At 42.0% G+C, this 20,627-nt stretch overlaps 3 protein-coding genes across 3 annotated transcripts in view; all 3 read right to left on the reverse strand.

The window, feature by feature from the left end:
- The window catches only part of NDFIP1 (Nedd4 family interacting protein 1), a 134,165-nt gene extending 114,831 nt beyond the window's left edge, over positions 1-19,334 (reverse strand). Inside the window, exon 1 of the mRNA XM_045028682.1 lies at positions 19,230-19,334. Within this exon, the coding sequence (XP_044884617.1) occupies positions 19,230-19,277 (48 nt within the window). The 5' untranslated portion in view covers positions 19,278-19,334. The remainder of the gene's footprint in view (positions 1-19,229) is intronic.
- Positions 1-19,358, reverse strand: part of LOC123376572 (E3 ubiquitin-protein ligase RNF14-like) — a 75,417-nt gene extending 56,059 nt beyond the window's left edge. Inside the window, exon 1 of the mRNA XM_045028667.1 lies at positions 19,230-19,358. The gene's annotated coding sequence lies outside the window, so the exon portion shown is untranslated. The remainder of the gene's footprint in view (positions 1-19,229) is intronic.
- LOC123376573 (E3 ubiquitin-protein ligase RNF14-like) lies at positions 876-16,878 on the reverse strand. Its single transcript, XM_045028671.1, has 8 exons — positions 16,716-16,878; positions 15,843-16,005; positions 12,865-13,016; positions 8,550-9,077; positions 7,810-8,038; positions 6,225-6,397; positions 4,455-4,585; positions 876-2,610 (listed from the first exon to the last, which is right to left on the reverse strand). Exons 2-8 carry the CDS (start codon positions 15,994-15,996, stop codon positions 2,601-2,603), a joined length of 1,377 nt encoding a protein of 458 aa, XP_044884606.1. The 5' UTR covers positions 15,997-16,005; positions 16,716-16,878; the 3' UTR covers positions 876-2,600.
- Positions 19,359-20,627: the final 1,269 nt, after the last annotated feature.

Below are 20,627 nucleotides of genomic sequence, written 5' to 3' on the forward strand. Positions count from 1 at the left end.
TAGGACTCCCTGGATGTGCATAGGACTTTGGTGCTCTTGAAAATTTTACTCTCAACACTTCATTTAAAAGTTAACTGAGACAAAACAATCACAACACATTGCTCGCTATATGGCGGAACCTAAGAAGTGATGCAAGTCTGGGCTGTCTATACATCATTTTGTCTACTACCACCTCTGGATTTAAAAAGCAACTTGTAAAAATAGGCAAGAAAGCATGTTTACTCAATTCCAGAGCCACCTCCTTAAGCTAAAAGCAGCAAAGAGTCTTGTGGCACCTTATAGCCTAACAGACGTTTTAGTACATGCATCTGACGAAGTGGGTATTCACCAACGAAAGCTCATGCTCCAATACGTCTGTCTATAAGGTGCCACAAGACTCTTTGCTGCTTTCACAGATCCAGACTAACACGGCTACCCCTCTGATACTTGACTCCTTCAAACTAGCTTCCATTGTTGCAAGAATTTTGCCTTCATCCTAAATTTGTGTGAAATTGCACCAGAAAAACTGGACGCCCATTTTTAAAGCAGGTCATACACCGTAAGGAGAGATGCTCCTGCTAGAAAAGTTTACAGAGCTGCTGCAGAAAAATTAAATATTTTGCTTGAACCATAACTTGGGCCCTCTAACAGCTATGGGTAAGATACTGTTAAGTAGCTAGAACTATTCCAGCTTCCATAACTTGTCAATCTTTACACACATACCTAAGGCCAGAACTTGGCTCTTAGCAGTCTGATTGCCAAAGACCGTAACATATACTACAGCATTGAGCATCACAAATTGTCCACAGAAGGAAATGGCAAGTTAATGTCTAGGATGTGAAATTAGCAGCAAAAGCACTGAGCCTAGATGCATGTTCTACAGTTAAAAACAAATCTAAATTTTTAAATGACATTTATTCATCTCCCTCTTAATTCATCGTGGTAATATAGATTTACATCCTTTTTACAAAGCTGAGGAACAAGGCTCTTTTGAAACCTTAAAACATGATTTTAAAAGGATAAAAACTTACCAATCTTTTTACTGCATAATATCTCATGGCTATTTCTGCAAATAATGCTTTGAAAACTAACAGGTAGATTGAGAGAGATTAGGAGGCAGACACTCTCTCAAGATACCAAGCATGATAGTGAGTTGTGTAACAGGAATCTTTATCCCTTCCAGAAATGGACTAAAACTATTTACTCAATTCAGCTAGACAGACATCTGAGTAAAAACTGCATATGAAGAGTTGACCTTGACTCTCTGTATCATAACCTAGCTCCTGAGCCATTCAGGCCCTGCTGTCTTATTTTGAACAAGGTACATGTCTCATTAAAAAGTCAAAGCAGCTGTTTTCTAGCCTATCTTACAGATGAAAAAGTATTTCTAAAAATGTAATCCAAGCATGTTCTCACATTTAAGACTGCTTGTAAATCTACAGGGTTGGGAGAACTGGTTTTCCAATAACTTCGTATTTTGAAGTATGAGAGTGTGGATGAGTGAGCTAGTTCAGATGGAAGGCTGCCCATTACTCCCGGACATTTATTTAGAGGTCTTTGGCCAAAGGAGATAATTTCACAAAAAAATTTAACTAGAAATTGAGAAGGAAAAACATGCAGTTAGGGGATTCAAGTCACGATTGTGTACCTGTAAAATTTCAGTTCAGTGTCTGAGGTTGCTTTTCTTTTATTTAAGCACCTCATTAATATTTGAGTCAAGAAAGACTGCACAGAATTTCAGATTGGGCACACAGACTGTTAATATCCATCATTATGAAAATAATCACCAGACCCTATAAATTCCTTCCCTGTTAAGATATGATAGCAATATGGAAATGAATTACTGAAACTGAATCAAGAAGAGTGAGAGTTATGAAAACAGGAAATGTTTGTCAGTAACTTTCTACACCGGACCCAGGCATTAGATCCACTCTGTGGTGGTGGGAGGATGGGAGAAGGAGAGGGAATGGGGGGCAAAAATTCTGCAATTTATCAACCTCTACCACCCCAGTGAAGTGTGTCAGTGTTAGAGCAGTGAGCCACCACAGAAAAATCAGTTTGGATCCAGGTCAGGAAATGCTATGAAAGCAACTGGCTCAGTCTCAGAGAGAAGGGAGAAATTCTTATGCTATGTTTAATAGTCTTCCTGCAATGGACACAAGCAGCTTCACCAAAGGGCTCCAAGGAGAGTACGTGTAGCCCACCTCAGTGATAGGAAAGATTACTGCCAAGTATGTAGGATGGAATCCAGAGATCCTTGCAAGGCCAAACTTCCAGGAGAAATTCCAAAACAGAAATTTCTAGGATGTGTTTCAGAAAAAGGGGCACATTATGGTATTCAGAGTTTCTCAACCATTTGTTAAGCCTTCGGATGACAGTTTGTTCACTCTGTTTAGCACTAAACAGACCTAAACCACTAGAAGAGAAGGGAATTGGTCTCTTCTGTTGGTGGCAACAGCATCCAAATGGTTGTGTAAGCAGCCTGCAGTGTGAAGTGTTACCACTCATCATATGACGGCAAACAAACTTGACGTAAGCAGAAGAGATTCATTTCTGGTTTCTTCAGCATTAGGTGATACAGAACATAATTAGTCTTCATCTTCAGCATCAACATTCATAGCTTAATACAACCTGTGGGACAGGCAAGAATCTGTATTAGGAATCACTAATGAACAGCAACTTGAATTTGAAACTATGATTTGAACTTTGCAGCTTCTTTATTTTTGTCATTTCATTGAAATGCATGTATTGCAACAGCCAAAGTTGAGTCAAATAAAATATTTTGCATTTCTAAACGAACAACAGTGCCTAGTACAATGGTGTCCTGGTCCATGACTAGGGCTCCTAGGCACTATGGTAATAAAAATAAATGATAATTAAGCCTCTAAAGACCCCAGAGAGTATTATTATTAATCATTTTTATTATGGTACTGCCTAAGACCAAACTGGAAGAGAGCCCCATCGTGCTAGGCACTGTTCAAACACAGTAGTTGAGAGTACCTTGTCCTGAAGTGTTTACAATCTAAGTAGACAAGGGTAGAAGAATGGGGTGTAACACAAGAGTGAAAAATGTGATGCAGCAAACACATCAAATTAGTTCAATGATTAATCTATTTTTTGGGGTGTGGGTTTAAATTAGGAGGGAATAAGCTAACTGGAAAGAAAGGAGAAGGGAGACAGAACATTGAAGGGATGGTGGGTAAGACGGATGGGGCAGGGAAGGGGAATTGTGGAGTGAAACTGAGGAGAGGAGAAGAGACGGTGGGGGAGGAAGAGGGAGGGTTGGAGCAAACAGCCAATCAGCATAGGCCAGAAAGTCCAGTCATTAACAATTCTCTGAACATAGATCCTTTCCCCATTTTACAAGCAGGCAAATTGAGGCACAGAAAGTGGATGACTTTTGCTACTGACTTTCATTTATCCGAGGACAAGGAATAGAACTCGGAAGTCCTGACTCCCATTCCCTCCCATGGAAGCATCAATACAATGTCTAATGTAAGAGACTCAACATCCTAGTGCTAATCTTTAAAGCCCTCAATGGTTGGAAGCCTGGCTATAAGACAAGACACTGGTTTCGTTTGTGAAAACTTTCTGTGATCAAAGGTTTTGTTAAGGCTGATGAAGCCCAGAGCAAAATTTTCAGGAGCCAATGGTCATCGTGCCTTCTACAGCCAATGCCCTGTTGCTGGGAAGTTCCTACCACTAGAGGTTAGGAAGAGTCCACATCTTGTTGCCTTTACAGCATAATGCATGACACGCCTCTTTGCACAGCATTTACTTCAAAAATGGCTGTACAGTGACCAGCAACATTTCCTCTGGAGATAAATATTACTGAACACATCCACTTAAGAAAGCAGAATAAGCAATGGAGGGATGAAAAATGTGTCTTAGTATTAATTTGATATGACACTTACATACCACAGTGAGGGGTATATTATACATGCCCAGAAAGATTTGGGAATGGAATATAATTTTAAAGAATTCTTTGATCCTGCTTGATTAGCAAAACATTCCAAGATACAGAATGCAAGTCAGTGAACCAAGCTTTCATGCTAATACTCCTCTCATCCACTTCCCCTACCATCTACCCAAGTAGCAATGATCTCCTCTATTCTTCCACACAATCCCAATGCTGATGGCATTTGTCTCCAGTTCTGCAGTTCCTTTAGCGCTGCCTTCCTACATATTTATACCAGATTCACCATTGTCATATCTGAGCAACCTATACATGAAAATGAACCATTCCAACAACAGTGAAAAAAAATCCCTCAAAGGCATACCATATTGCAAATCATATCTGAAAACATTTTATTCTTTTGCCTACATCTCAAAATTTCTCTCATTTGTATTTAAACTTTGTAACTAGCTATGTAATTAAGTGAAAAATTATTTAGGGAGGAAGGGGGGCTTGCAAGAAAAATGCTATACATATGGAGCTTGTACTGTGTTTGAGGGCATATATTGTGAATACGTACCGCTTAAAGCATGGGGAAGATTTATCTCTGAAGTGCCCATATGGTTTCGCCCAAGACAGACAACCCATACAAAGCCAGCAGAAGTACTGCCTGCAGCCAGTGCATATCATCTTGTTACAACCATCTCGTTTCTGGTGGGGGAAACAAACAGGGAATAGCAGTAAGAATTAACCATATAATATATATGGAGATATACCTATCTCATAGAACTGGAAGGGACCTTGAAAGGTCATCGAGTCCAGCCCCCTGCCTTCACTAGCAGGACCAAGTATTGATTCTTGCCCCAGATCCCTAAATGGCCCCCTCAAGGATTGAACTCACAAACCACTGAGCTATCCCATCTCATGTCACTTCTAAGCCTTCAAACCTGCCTTTGTGCAACACCAGCAATCAGTATGCCACAAACGACAGAAACGTGTATTTTCAGAAATGGAACATCTGTACAGCATTTTACTACATCACACCAACTTTGACAGACTACAAAAAAATTTAACTATAAAAGTTTTTTTATAGACTTTTTAGCCACTGTATGACTAAACGAACAATTTTATTCAAAATAAATAACTTTTCATCACCAGTTATTTCATTCAACAATAAGGTCACCAGCTGGGTCTGAGCTCTGGATCTTCAGATCCCCAGCACAGATCCCTGCCTACTTGAACTATAGGAGTAATTATCCTCCATGCGGACTAGCCACTAAAGGGGGGACCTAAGTTACCTAAGACAATTATGCCAGACAGTTACACAGCTATTTGTTAGATAGCAGTATAATACTACATCAGGATTCCTGGGTTCTATCTCTGGCTCTGGAAAGGGACTGGCACATAGATAGGATAATCAAAATACATTGTTTTGGCATATTCAGCCTGAAAGGCAGTGTTGCAAAGTGGCTAAAACTTGATTCTGCTATATTACAGACCTGTCTTCTTCCCAATTCTCCTTGAAGTGACTTGGGATAATCTGTTAATTTATCTGCACAATGGGAGACGAATACTTGGACTGCCTTCTAGGATTGGGATACAAGGCCATGGTCAATATTAAAGTCTGAAATGGATGGAAATACTAACAGCAATCAGTAGAAGTGAGGTTTGAAATTATGGTCTTTTGGCTCCCAGCTCAGTACACTTTTCCCTAGTTTACAGAATATTTGGTGGCAAAAGAATCTCCCTGGAGTCTGCGGAGCACTGCCTGCCTTTGTGGTACAGGGAGCCTGATTCAACCAAATCACAAAATGGACCATAAAAATCTAGTATCCTTGTGAGGTCTGTTGCATTCTCCCCACTTCAGTCTGGTTTCAGGAGATGTGTACCCACAGGAGGAGTTTCCTCTTACTGTAATGCCAACTGCTTCTGCTGGCTGCAGAAGTGAGGACAAGCTCTATTACAAGTGTAAGTCTACAGTATTGGTGAATGTCCTTCCCTGTTTGTGAACCAGTAGCCTGTGTCACAGCAGCATTATTTGGCTGCATTACTAAACAAACTGGAATCCTCACTTTTTCCTGAACTGTTTGTTGGCAATTACCAGCACCTGGGGAACTACTGATGAATACCTTTAAAAACTGAAAATACCTACTTTTTATTAAATGTAACACTCAAAAGTAAGACTAGAGTAGCCAGCAGCAGCGATGAGTTACAAATGGAATCATATGGAACCTACGAATGAAAGTCCTAATTCCCTGGCACTGGTCCCCATAGTGAATTGCATTAGCAACATACGACAGTAACAATTAAGAACAAATGTCATTCTCCAAGTTTGGCCCAATAAACTCACCTGTACACGAATGCCACAATGAGGGCAGGCCCTTGAGTTCTTTTCTAGCCATTCTTTACTTTCCAGCTCCTCAAGGGCTTTCCGAATCCCTCCTTTGCCATAGCACTGCTCCAGAAATATTTTAGTGGCCTCATCTGCTTCTTGGTACTCATTACGCAAATCCATTCGCTTTTCTAAGGAGTGAACTATAGACACAGAACAACACATTAGCCTTACATACCGCACTGCATATGGAAGTCACACTCTTAGCTAAGACGATCAGCCAAACTCATTGTAAACATAATCCAGGAGATTCCAAAGATTGCAAGGGTCAAGAGGATCCCAATAATCGTGATAAGAGAATGAGGCAGCAACAGCCACCCAGAAGTTCTACCCAGTATATACTATATACTAGTATAATCTACCACCTCTCAGCTGTGGAAACTCCAGGACCAACAAAACAGAACACACCAGGGACAAGTACTTTATATCTCTCTTTTAAACACGTTATGTTTGAGATTCTCAACAAGATGTTCCTTCTACTATTTCATAAATATCTGCTCAATGTGCAGCTGCAGTTAAAAAAGCAAACAAAATGGTAGGATGCACGAGGTACAGAATGAAAGTTTATATTGAAAATATTGCAATTCCATTATATGAATCGCCTTTGCCGGGAATGCTGTGTTCCAGTCACCCTACTTGAATAACCTTAAAGAGGAAATAAAAGGTTTGTGACCAAAACAATTACAGGCATGGAAATAAAATTCATATGACATGCGACTGAAAAGATTAGGATTGTTTAGTTCAGAGGGGAGACAAATAAGAGTGTACACGATAAAGGTATACAGTAGATTAGACACTTCTATTTACCCTCTCTTGTAATAAGGACTGTCAATAAAATTGAAATAGGTAGCGTATTAAAAATTGATGAAAGGAAATATTTTTTGCTAACACCATACATTTAGTGGAACTCTATCACAAGACATCAAGGCCAAATGCTCAACAAGATTCAAAAAAAGAAATGGACATTTATATAGATAATATTTTGAGTTACATTAGTATGGATTTTAAAATGTGTGGAATATAAACCCTCATGCTTCATGGCATATGGGTAAACTCCTCAAAGGCTGGAAGAAACTTCCTGTGGACATGTTATTCCATAAATGTCCACTTTAGGGTTTCTTGTACCTACCCTCAAGCGTTTGCTACCAGCCACTGTGGGAAACCGGAAGGTACTCTGTGTATCATATTTCCTTCTAAGTTATCGATCATAATTTTGCTTTTAGAAACCTCAAGATATACAAATGGGTATAGTGAGCAACTACAATGCCATAACCACTGTCCTTCTGAACTGTGTCATTTGTTCATCTAACTTGTTGCAGCATGTCTAGACATTCAACTGTAAACTCTTCAGGGCAGAGGCCAGCTCTTCAACTACATTTAACCTCTCATCCTCATTAGACAGAGAGTACCACCACACAGACAGACAAAGGTGTCAACTCACTTACGCCTAGAAATGTTTCTGAGTATCTACTTAAAGTCACTGTATTCTAAAGTGAAAGCTGCAATTCTCTGTGTGTTCCATTTCCAAAACAGTGCAACTCACCTGCAGTGACTTTACATGGAGAGACTCCATGATAAGACATTTTACAGAGGGTACAGAAGGCATAGTTGCAACTGGAACATATGCCCATGGTGCAACCTGGCTCTTGCATCACTGGAGTCTGACAGCATGGACGAGGACAATATACCACGTCTGCCATCAAGTCCAAGCTGGACTGCAGAAGTAGGCGATCATAACGTGCAAACAACTCCTCTCCAACCAGTTCCTTAACCTAAACAAAAAGATAGAACATTATATTTGCTGGATTCAGATGTTCAATCTATTAGCTCTGGTAGAAAAAACTTTTTTAGGACATGGGTACCAACAACTAGTTTGAATTTGCTTTAGCACATTTTAAAACATGACTCTCATGACTCTAAAGTATGCAAGTTATTGATGATACTCTAATTACATCTGCAGCTTCTGTATTAAGTATTCTGAAGAAGAGATTCACTAGCAATTCAAATACTGGGCACTGACAGTCCCACAGTGAAAACAATTAGCACAGTCAGTGGGATCATATTAATTCAAATTGGTGTCCAAAAGACATCTGAAACTAACAGTGGGCAAAACTGGTGCCAGGTGATCTAATTTTCACTCAGGAGTGTGTAAGTGGCCTCTGGGTAGCATGAAAAGACTCTGTACTTTAATTACTATGGTTTGAGCAAAAATCAATTATATACAATTCAGCTTTGTAGTAAGCTAGAGGTGTGCATGCATTGATTATATACTTCTGCTATTACCTGGCCAGGAGTAGCAACAGAAGAACACTTTGGTTCTGGACAGCTGAGGCAGTGGACCTGACCATCCCTGATCTGAATTTCAAAGTAGTCCTTTAAACAGGATTTGCAGTATATATGCCTGCACTTCATGAAGTACATACATTCACTACCCAGCTTCTCAGAAAAACAGATGCTGCACAAGAACATTTTACTGTTAAAGCATTTTTTCTGCTGAGCCTGATCAAAGTCCAAGATTTCCCCTATCAGACTTGACAGAGACTCCACATCCTGTACAGCTCTTTCATCAAGGATTTCTTCTTGTCCTGTTGCAGCACCTGCTGCACCACAACCATCCAGCTCAGCATTCAGAGGAAACACAGATGTCCTGCTCTGCCCATTTTCTCGATGGCACAGTTTTAGTTCATATGGGGAGGTGATGTTCAGGTAAGCTAGTGTTTCTTCCTTAAGAAACTGCATCCAGGCGAACAAGACCACACAGTCTCGGTTCTCTTCCCACAAGTTGTCTAAGTGCTTGCAAAGTGCAGTAAGCTAGAAAAGAAAAGTTTGAGCTTAGAACCCAAAAAGAACAGCTCCATCTTCCAACAACTCCTGACTTATCTTAGAACAATTTCCCTCTCATATGGTACCTTTTAAGGCAGCTTCAGATTTCAAGTTTAGGCCATGAACTAATTTAGTTTAACAAGGTCTTTGTTGTTTGTACTCATTGGGAAACTGTAAGAGAGCATCACTTTACACCCTCACTTGATCACTTGCTAACCTCCTCAATCAGCATAAATCCTCAATCTACATCTTATGCTATACAGAAAAAGTTTACTGCATTACAAAATATTAGAAAGTATTGCAAGTAATTGTAAAGAAATGTAGATTTAGAAATAAAAATTATATGATGTGATAAGTAACATAGATAACAGTTCTATATGCTTTACTGTATGGATTAAATAACAATTGCTTCAAGGTGACCTAGCGAAAATATTTTTAAAATATGTCTGGTGCCCGGCCTTTTTATCTTTAAAGAAAGCTTGAAGAGTTTGTTTTCAAGTCTCTCTCCTGTTGGATCTTCCCTCAGAAGTATCAAAATGTCAGGTCTTGTCTTCCCTATTTTTAATTGAGGACTCAGCTATACGCTGGGTGGGATTTTTGTTCGGTTTTTGAGTCCTTAGTTGTCAGGGTGCTCAATCTTAAACATACATTTCCTTCCAATTGTTCCCTCCATGTCTGAATTAAATAGGTACACAGAACAGAAGTTTTAAACAGTCGGTTAAAATCACTCCCCTTCTCAAATCAGTTTTCACTTGCTTGATAATCTGATATCCAAATTGGTCCACAGAATCTTCCAGGAAAGATGGGGTAGGACAAGGCCTCAATTTCAAAAGTAAAAAACATACAGGAAAAACTAATTTTGAATATCATCTTGCCTTCTTCATAAATCATAAGGCAGAAAAAATTGACACCTAATTTCCCACCACCTTTGCAGTCATATTTAAATTTATAAATTAAAAGCCACCTGTATCATAATCAGAACTCATTTCCTTTGAAGTGAATAGGTAAGAACACTCTAATTACTGCCAGACCTATATACAGATATTTTGGGTTACAGGAGGAAGTTATTTTTAGTGAACAACCAAAACAAAGTAACTACGATGCATATTTACAATCTCAACTTTGAAGTTCTGAGTTTAATGAAAGTAGTCAGCCTCATTATCCTGACTAGACTAAATGTAGCACATTTGGAAGCCAATTCAAGATTCAGCCAACTACTCACGTATGGTTTTAAGAATAATGCTTTAAGTGTTTTATCATCTGATGTACTTTAATGGTGTTATTTAAAACATTAAAATCTGTATATACAATAGATATTACATGCTGTATGAATTAGTGCAGGCATTTGCCTTTTGGACTTTCAAACAATGAACACATTCTAATGTTGTGTACTGGAATAGACATCTGCTTTGTACCAGAGACTTCCTCCTCTTCTACTTCTCCCTGACTTGCAGTGAAATTTTAGTATTCCAGTTTCCTTAGTAATTTAAGCATAGTTAGGATATGAGTATTCTGCTTATCTTGCAACTAACTTTATTTGTTGTGAGTGTTAGTTCACTAGCAGCAGTGCACTTTGAAGACAGTCTGAATTCTTGGCCGATTAGCAAGTTTCCATTCATAACCTTTAGTTCCTCTCTTCCAAATTATACTAACCAATCACTGCTCATGCATTGAAACAGCTCATGCTACAATTACTGCATGTTAATTCAGACAACGATTATTGCTGTTTCAGTAAAAGTCAAGTTAACTCAAATGTGATCACCTCACCTGAGTGCACATTTCCCAAAGACTAAAAACTGGACATGTTAATTGGATGATGTTTACTCTGAAAAAGCCTAATCTACGGAAAGAAACTGAATCTCTATCTTCCTCCCTGATATCTTATACAGCAGGCTATAGAAGGAAAATAAATGTTAACTTTAATAACTCCAACGTATAATTTACAAACAAGGGACATCCCTCCACATACCAAGTTTGTGCTGCTCTTACTAAATTCTCCACTGCTCAACAATGAACTCTAGGTGCACAGTCTAGTTGTATGATCAGGCACAATGTTTTGATCACAATATTCAGTGGAATTATTTGTACACTGACTACCACAATGGAGCTTGCCCGTAGATGCTACTGTAATACAATAACAGCATACAAGAAATAAAGGCCTATGCAACTGAAATTTTAGTTCATTTATGGGAAAAAATCTAGATGACATGCTTGTTTTATATAAACTCACTGCTGCACAGCAAAGAATTCAACAGATATAGCTCCATGTTAGACAATTTTTATTCAAGGGATACCAGCTATTTTGCAAATATCCAGTAACATTAGAAAAAGTTAATGCAATAATAAAGAATTCAATTGGAAGTATCCAGATGTTTTACCCACTGTACCCAAACATATGGATGCATTCTTCCACCTATGAAAAGATATGGGTTGTTGTCCTGTATAATCTCACTACCTAATGCAGGTTTTTGGTTTGTGTAATTTTTTAAAAATGTATACATCTCGTACACAGTTAGTTCTGATAATGTGTTTTTGAATAAGCACATTCAAAATGCTTTAAAGTTACATTATTTTTATAATCCACTTGCTCTCTTTCTTGCAAGTTTGAAATAGAAGTGTCCTCAGGGAAGACGGCTCTCTATCCACACGTGCATCCTGGATTGTTATTTTTGGATTGCTCTCAAATGCTGGGTTAATAGCATCACATGTTTACTAACATCAGAAAAGGCAGGTTAAATTCTGGGGCTAACAGTCCTAACAGCATCTCAAGATCTTTAGCTGCTGTTGACAGAGCTATTCCTCTCTCCAGAGATTTTAAAAATACACACACTTGTGTTCTTTCACTAAAAAATTTTGTTCTTCAAGAAAATATTTTACAGTATCTTACTCTTAAATAGTAAAAAAAAAAAAAAAAAAAAAAAAAGAATTTCAAGAAGAATATTTATACATTAATACCTGCCCTTCTTAAACGGTGGAAGGCACCTGAGTCTCATGAGACACAATACAAAAGATTTTCAGGTATAGGCTGTATTTGCACAGCACAGTGTATTTATATTCACATATACCTACTCTATAATGCACAGGATATAAGCAGAGATGAAACAGGACATCAAATCCCTACGACGGGGATTTTCAAAAGTGCCTAAAGGCCAGATTTCCAAATAGGTGCCGATAGATGCAGATAAGCACCCAGTAAGGTTTACAAAGCACCTAAAGCACGTTAGGTGCCCAATACCCATTGAAATCAATGGGTGTTAATCACCTAGGGACGTCTAAAAATGCCACTATGCATCTCTCTGCATCTTTAGTACCTTTAAAATTCTGGCCATAAGTGACTTAGGAACAGTCATATTTTCAAAAATGATCTCAGCACTTGAAAGTCTACGTTTCATTGACAGTCAGTGGGACTTAGTCACTTAAATGCTTTTAAAAATTTTACTCTAAATGATTTAGCAGCCTAAATTCTATTGATTTTCTATGAGACTTGTGCATCTAAGTAATTAAGATTCTTTTGAAAATCCCATCCTTTATCTTTAAGAATCTTGCAGCATGAAGAGAAAGAGACTGTTGGCAAAGGGCGCCAATAAAAACTACTTCTTACACAATTCATTAGAAGTATGTATTATATTTCATGATGCTAATTGTTTCCTCCAACTGAACCTGGATGTTGAAAGCAAAGTTCTATCCAACTATTCCTTCACCCGCTGCATTTACAAGAAATTTTTTTTATGTTCCTGAAAGGTACAAGAAGTGCCAAAAAGATTTTAAAGCAAACCTGGGTCGGGGAGAGCCACTTGCTGCTGAGTGTGAACACAGGCGGAGAGACTGATGGGTAATCTGGTGGGAGTTCAAAATTCAGTACAAGTGGAGGCAGAAAGCAAATTGTGTATTCATATCCACTGTTCTGGAGACACTCTGTGGGACTTCCTGAACCAAAGACAATTGATTGACACAAGGAGAGAGAGAGAAAGAGAGAGAGATCAACAGAACTATGATTATAGGTGTTGCAGCCTAATGCAGTTTAACTGTAAGATAAAGTTCCCAAGAAACTTCTTTTCATTTGATAAATTTTTAGTTTAACTGCTTTACTCAGACTTAAGTAAACAATGTGCCTTTTTAGTGCTATAACATTTCATAAACAGTTGTGTGCTGGTGGCTGAATCAGTGAATATTGACTTTGCTAGTACTATGATCTGTCAGACAAATCACAAACCAGTTAGTCTGGAAAGGCAAATCCTCAAGAATAAGGGTAAATATACTTTGTTGTTCTAAGAACAAGAAAAGGAACAAGCCTCTCTAATTTTGATCATTTATCATAGACAGTTTTCCTTAGAGAAAAAGCAAATTCCTATTTCAGAGCTCTTTCCAGAGAAGGGAGTGTCTAGTGGACAGAGCACAGCATTGAGGAGCTGTCACTGTTTCACTGTACGACCTTGTTAATAGGTAAACTGAAGCAGAGGCACCTCTGATGGAGTTATTAACCACTTCACAGATTGGGAAGCTTAAAAGGACACAATTAACTTGAAAAATAGTCAAATTAAAAACAGAATTAGAAGTAATTTCAAGTCCCTCTGCCAAATGTTTAAAAGTGCGGGTTTGTTATCTGTTATTTGTGTTGCTGAGTTTGACCCATACAAACAAGGGAAACTGAATGATTGCATATGGGAACCAAGGAAGCCAGCTACACATGCACAATGGTGTCAAATAAACAAATTAAATCACCTGAACAAATACAAAATAATATTTTCTTGAAACTGACAGTTATAGTAATGCTCGGTGTTACCTGCAACAGTAGGCAATTTTTTTCCCAAAGAGAAGTATCATATTTCAATTGACAGTGTTCTTTAACTAATATTTCAAAACCAGGGGCGGCTCTAGGCACCAGAAAAACAAGCAGGTGCTTGGGGTGGCAAAATTATCAGGGGCGGCATAATGCTGGGGCCCCAGATCCGACCTGAGGCAGTGTCCTGGGCTGGATCCCAACCGCTCTGTTGTTCTCTGACCGGGTGCCGTCGCAGCTGTGCGGCGGGGCAGGAGGACCCGGCTCAGTGGGGAGCATGTCCCTGCTGCTCTCCCATGGGCAGCGGCCAGCCCCCCCTCAGGCAGGAGGCAGTAGCGCAGCCCTGCCCCGGTCGCGGAGCGTAGGGGGTGGCAGCGGAACGTAGCGGCAGGGCGGGCCGCTCCTCCAGCGCCGCCTTCAGGCTTCTCCTCGGCTTGTCCCCACCTCCACCTCCACCTCCCTACGCCGCCTCCTGCCCGGGGAGGGGAGCAGCAGCCCGGGCTGAGCCGAACTCGTGCCACTGTGCAGGCCGAGCCTGTGGCTGGCTCGCAGGTGTCCCGGGGAGTGGGAGGCCTGGGGACACTGTCCTGTAATCATCAGCGGCCGGCTGCTCTGCCTCAGGCCCCAGCAGCCGAACCCCACAGCTGCCCCAGCTCGCTCCATGTGAGAGCTACAGCTAGCTCTGTCCCCGGCCACACCGCCGGGTGACCGCCCAGGACTTTGGGGTGTTGCTGAGGCTGCCCCAAGCCAGGCTCCCCGGGGTCCGCTGACCCTCCAGCCACGAGGGCCCTAAGCCAGTGTGGGAGCCGGGCTGCAGCCCTGCTCTCAGAGCCTCCTCCCCTTCCCGCGCTGCATAGCAAGACGTGGGACGGTGGGCAGGGCTGCTACAGCCATTTCAGACTGGGACTGGCGCCGGGGGAGCGGAGGTGATTGTGCCCTGGCTTGAGAGACCGAGCAGCCCCCTCTCTCACCCCCCCAACCCAACGCCCGCTGCTTGCTCCTGCCGGCACGGGGCTGCGACGCCCAGCTCTGGAGGGCAGCACCAAGCCCCTGGGCGTGCTCGCGGGGAAGGAGAGACAGGAGGCGGAACTGTTCGGTGTCTCCCACGCAGCTCCAGGCCCCTCTAGTTACTTGGCAGCAACAGCCAAGCAGTGTGGTAGCCCGCCAGCAGTGTGACTTGGTCCAACCCGCACAGACCACATGAGCCCTGGGTTTGGCGCTGATGTCCTGCCTATGCCAAGGCCTCTGGCGCAGGGGCAGTCCTAGCTCTGCCCAGGCAGACACAGCCCAGCTTGCTCCATGGTCAGCCCAGTGAGTAAATGAGTACACTGGTAGGAAATTGTTTTATTTCACTAACTACTAATTCTCTGTTTTCGTTTTTTTTTAATTTAAAGAGTCAAAAACAAAACAAAAAAAATTGCAAAGTGCACACGTGTAAAAGAAAAAAAAAATAGCCCTGTTCAAAACACAGTCTCAGATGAAAGGCACTACAGAAATGCAATACAATGCAAAAGCACACCAGATGGACATTAAAACAACACCTAAAGACCTAGACTAGTTTGCTCCAAGGGTCCCCCATGGTCTAATGCATGCTCAATTCACACAAAAATATTCCAACTTTAATTTAAAATATTTTAGGGGAAAAAAAGTATTTTGAAACAACAGATGAATTCTCCTTAGCAAGTAATTTGAACAAACCATTAAAAATTCCATTCTAGGAAGCTACTATATTTGAAATTTAAAAGTCCACCCTCTTTAGTTTTGATCTTAAAGCAAGAATAACATTGTGAAGTTATAGGTAGGTATGTTTGATACCCATCCCAGCTGTAATTTGTGATAAACTGTTCATGACCTCAAAGTTCTAAGAAGAGAAAATGAAGACTGTTTGGGTAACCACCTTTGGAACATGTGTATGAAAATAGACTATTCTAATAAAACCTAATTTCAACATAATGCAAAACATCTGGACTCACCTCTCACAAATATTTTGAAGTTTTGGGGCAACTCCAGACAAATTCTTGTTTCTCCTCCTTGGGCAGAGTCTGCCCTCTTAAATTCATCTTCATCATAAATACTAGCTAGAGCCAGCAGCTCATCCTCCTGAGCTTCCTTATCTTGTGAAGACATTTAACTTTTCTGCAGAATTAAGAAAACCAACCAAAAAAATCAGTTAGGACTAAACAGAGAAGTCTAACGGTCTGTTAATGTATATATTTAATGTTACTGGAATTTAGAAGAAATTTAGAAGAAACAATAAAACATGAAAACACTACCAAACATAATTACTCTTTCTTCAGGTTAAAGATCCTGCACATGTTCTATCATTTGTTGGCAATTTTAAAGTTACAAAATAATGTCTCTCTTCAAAACTTTGATAATGAGAAACCAACTCTTAGAAAGTCTGAGACTGAAGAACACTGTAGATTGAAATATGCAATGGAGTGTTAATAGTATCAAGACGGCACTTTGTTAATGCTTGAGATGGAACCACAGACCAAAGAAGGGACAAAGACAGGAGAGGGGAAGGAAGTAGTAACAGTGTAGCTCTCGTTCAGTAGACTGACTATCACCTACATGCGTCTGGCGAAGTGGGTATTCACCCACGAAAGCTCATGCTCCAATACATCTGTTAGTCTTTAAGGTGCCACAGGACTCTTTGTTGCTTATCACCTACTGGGTACATCTAAAAATATATTTTTCATTACAATTATTTCAAATGACAAGCAAGAACACACAGACCCCAAACAGACATCATGTTGGTGGATTTCTATACCGTTTCAGTAAACAATTTAAAGGTGCTTTAAAAAAAACAAAAACAAAAAAAACCACCTTTGCAATTTCATTACCTTTTCAGTTACAATTGCAAAACAGTAGCAACTAGAGTTGCAGGTACTGTTAGTGACCCAGCACAGACACTGCTCATTCTTCAGAGGGAACTGGGAGTCACAAGCTTTTTCTGTGGGAAAGCAAGAAGACTGTAGGTTCTGTTGCCAGGGTAGACATGGTGATGAACCTCAGTATTTGTCTGCTACCTATAACAAAAAATTAGAGAGATTAAAATCCTCTCAGCATTTCCATGATGAGCTGCTATCATCAACTGTTTCACTCACGTGAGCCTTGGCATGCACACTCAATGACCTAGAGGTTTTTTGTTTGTTTGTTTTTAAAGCTTCCATAGTACACATCTCAATTATGTATGTTAGCCCTGATCCTGCAATTGGATCTATTAGTGCAGACCCATGGGCTGGGCACAGTCCTACTGAAGTCAATGGGGTTCCATGCTAGTGGATCCAATTGCAGGATTGGGTGCTTACCTTATTACAGCACAGAAAAACTGCCCACTGGTAAATAGTGATGGGTCGGTGGAGATCTGTTTCAAACCATTTGAAGTTATCCATGAGATTCAAATGAGTAAAAATTGTACATTGCTCGGGTGGTTATAGCCACCCAACCATTGTCTTCCTGCCTTGTAACACCACCTAAGCCACGTTATAAGCAACCAAATAATAAGGTACCGCTAGTTATGTTTTAGCTCTACATGTGTGTGTGTAACTTTTATTGTTTGAATGGTACTTTAACATGAGACTAGACAGAGTCATTGTCACCTGAATCAAACAGTGACTTGTGCTATTTAGTAATTAAACCTTTGGAATCTTGTGAATAAAGCATCACTTCTTAAATGACTTTTATGTCCAGTCTCTGCGCAAGTCTAGATTAACCATTAACAATGGGCAGATTAACCATTAACAATGAAAATGAAAAAAATATTTTACCCTTCCACAGTACGTCAGTAGAAAGAGCACGTGGCCCTTTATTAATATTATCATCCCCATTTTACAGATGAAGAAACTGAAGCATACAGACTTTAAATTGTTTGCCCAAGGTCAAAAAAACAGGAGTAGAAGCCAGGTGGAATGCTGATGTCAGTGTGAAAGGTGAGAGCACAGCACAGTGGAGGTCTCAGAGGAGGAGAAAGTCAGAGCTTTCCCATGGACTGGTGTGAAACCTGATACTGGACCTGACTTCAGTTCGTTTGGTGGGGTTGGCGTGCTGTACTAGAGGAAGAAAATCTGGCAGACAGGGGACTGCAGTTGACAAAAGGTTCAGTTTATGGAGCAGAATTTGATGCTGATAAAGTGTGCAGTGTTATTGTAACTGTGTTGGTCCCAGGATATTAGGAGATAAGGTGAGTGAGGTAATCTCTCTGATTGGACCAACTTCTGTTGGTGAGAGGCACAAGATTTTGAGCTACACAGAGCTCTTCCTCAGGCCTGGGCTTGATGATGATAAGAAGTGAGTCTTAATAAAGTCATAAGAGTTTATTAAAATGTGGTAGTTGGAGCCCCAAACGGTATGTTTTAAACCAGCCACTTTCTAGAAATCTTTACACCAAGAAGGGCAACTAAAGCAAGACAAACACAAAATGTTTGTTTCCTAAAGGCCGTATTAACCTCTTCGGTGCAGCGTTAGGCATCAGCTACGTGACATAAAACAAATGTGCAGTGCTGACTCGTGTACCTGGATCACAACCTCTTTTTTCAGAGTTCTGGGTGTGAGTTCTCCTGTTGTGAGCAATACTGTGTGAAACCAAAACTGAAACTAGGAACGGAAACTATATACAGAATCAAAAGATTTTTGTAATGCTTTTATACTTATCATATTCTCCTCTGTTTTAATTAAGGCCCCAACTCTACCTGTTGCAATGTGTGGGTATGAGGGTCCACTCATACTGTCAGTTGCAGGACTGAGGCCTTTGTCTATCTAGTTTAGAGTTATGTGTCTCAAATATTTTGCTAGACACATGTTCCAAGCAATATACATTTCCTTCCCACAGAAAGCCTGAATCACGTGGAGCGAGGGGATGGCTTCTGTTCCGGGAGGCTACTGTCTAGTTCCACCCCCCCAGCCTGTAATTTTCAGGTGTGTCCTGGGCTCTCGGCCAAGGCACCGGCACTGACTTTTGGAGGGGGTGGGGGGGTTACAATCCGTACGGTAGTTTTCCTTGGAGGGTCTCCCAAGCCCGGGCTCTCGGCTGCCCTCCCACAAGGCTGTAAGGGGCAGGGAGGGGTTCAGGCGGGTGGCAGCGGTGTGTCGCTCTGGGTGCTCGCAGCCCCACGCCCAGGGCAGGGGCGGCTGATTCTCGCGGCCCCTAGGCCCGCGGCTCGGGGTGCCCGGCAGAGCCCCGGGGGGCGGGCCTGGCTGGGGGGGTCACCCTCCCTCTGCTCCCCGCCCCGGTTCCCCACCGCGACCGCTCCCTCTCTCGGCCGGGGCGGGGGATCGGCTCTCCCTGGAGCCCCACAATCCCCGCCGGGCGGCCTAGAAAGCCGCGACGCTCGCGTACCCGCCCTGCCGGGCCTCACCTGCTGGTATCGGCCGCTGCTGGGCTCGGCGGCCGCCGCCGCCGCCATGGCGCTGGAGAGGGAGTGGCAGGCGGAGAGAGGAGACCGGGCGGAGGCCCCGCGGGGCTGGCTGGGGTCGGAGGGTCCCGACACAGGTCGGGGCGGCTCTGGAAGTGGCGCGGCTCCGCTCAGCCACCCCTGCCGGCCTCCCACACTCACTGGGCGCCGCCCGCCCCTGCTGCTGCTCCCGCTGCCGCTGCTGGAGGCGGAGGTTCGCAAGCGCAGCGCTGCCGGGTCACTGGCTGCTGCCTGCTCAGCGCCAACCACTTCCCTTCCCCCGCCGCTGCCGCCCTCCCTCTGCTGTCACACTCCTGCCTCCCCGTGCTGCCGCCTCGCCTGGCTCACTCCTGAGCCCGCCCCTGCTGGCATGTGGCGAGGCAATGAGGATCTAGTGGAGCCAGGCCTGAAAAGAAGCCGTGGAGTGCTGCCTCCATGGTATTGTTTGCCTTTCTCCCCATCCCCACTGGCTGATCTGTGTTCATAGGATTTGGGGTGGGGGTGGGGAAGAGACAGGGTCCTGTGGAGGAAGCTGTATACCCCTCAAAACCCAAACTACTAGGGTAAGCTAATGCTGCTCTGGTCAACGTTAACTTGCCCCTTTCTTTCCCTTTGTAAGTGGTAACCCTATTTGGGCAGGTTCTGGGGCACCGGCTTGCAGAGAACCCCTTGTAGTATGGCCTCTGCCAAGCTATACCACCAAGAGTCAGTGACAGCTGGGAAGGAGAGTCAGCATGAAGGCATAGGGTCTGTCACATTTCCCTGTGCCTCCTCTGATTTGAGGAAGGGTATCCTTAGGAATCTACATCCAGTTTCTTCCAGATCCAGAATGCCACACCATTTCAAGAAACTGGATGCTCAGTAAACCCAAGCTCTTTTCCTGCCCCTATATGGGAATAACTTGCCTAGGGAGCAATCTCATCCTTAGTGGCTAATTCTTCTTGGTAGTACCTGCACCCCAATCTGGGTCTATGCCGGTTATGCGATATGTATGTATCTTTTCATCCTTGCAAACCATATCTGTAACCCCCCATAACCCAAGCCTGACCCCAGATGTACAGTACCTTCCCCCTCAACAGGTAGGCTTTGAAAGAAGATTCATTAAGATGCTGATGGTATCTTCTGTTAAATCAACTGTAAAGCATCCTGACTGTTTCACCAGTTGGAGCATTTAAGTGGCAGAATATTCCCCTAATGTGAAGGGAGTATCTCCTTATGCAACATATAGATGGACAGTTCTGTTGTTATTTGGAGAGCAACAGTCTATATAATTTACTTAGCTTAAGAAACCTTTCTCTGTTTTTAAAGTAAATAAATTATATAGAGTGATGCCTCCCAAATAACAATAATATAGAAGCTGAT

This window comes from Mauremys mutica, chromosome 8 (assembly GCF_020497125.1).
Source record: "Mauremys mutica isolate MM-2020 ecotype Southern chromosome 8, ASM2049712v1, whole genome shotgun sequence".
In the NCBI taxonomy this organism is placed as follows: Eukaryota; Metazoa; Chordata; order Testudines; family Geoemydidae; genus Mauremys; species Mauremys mutica.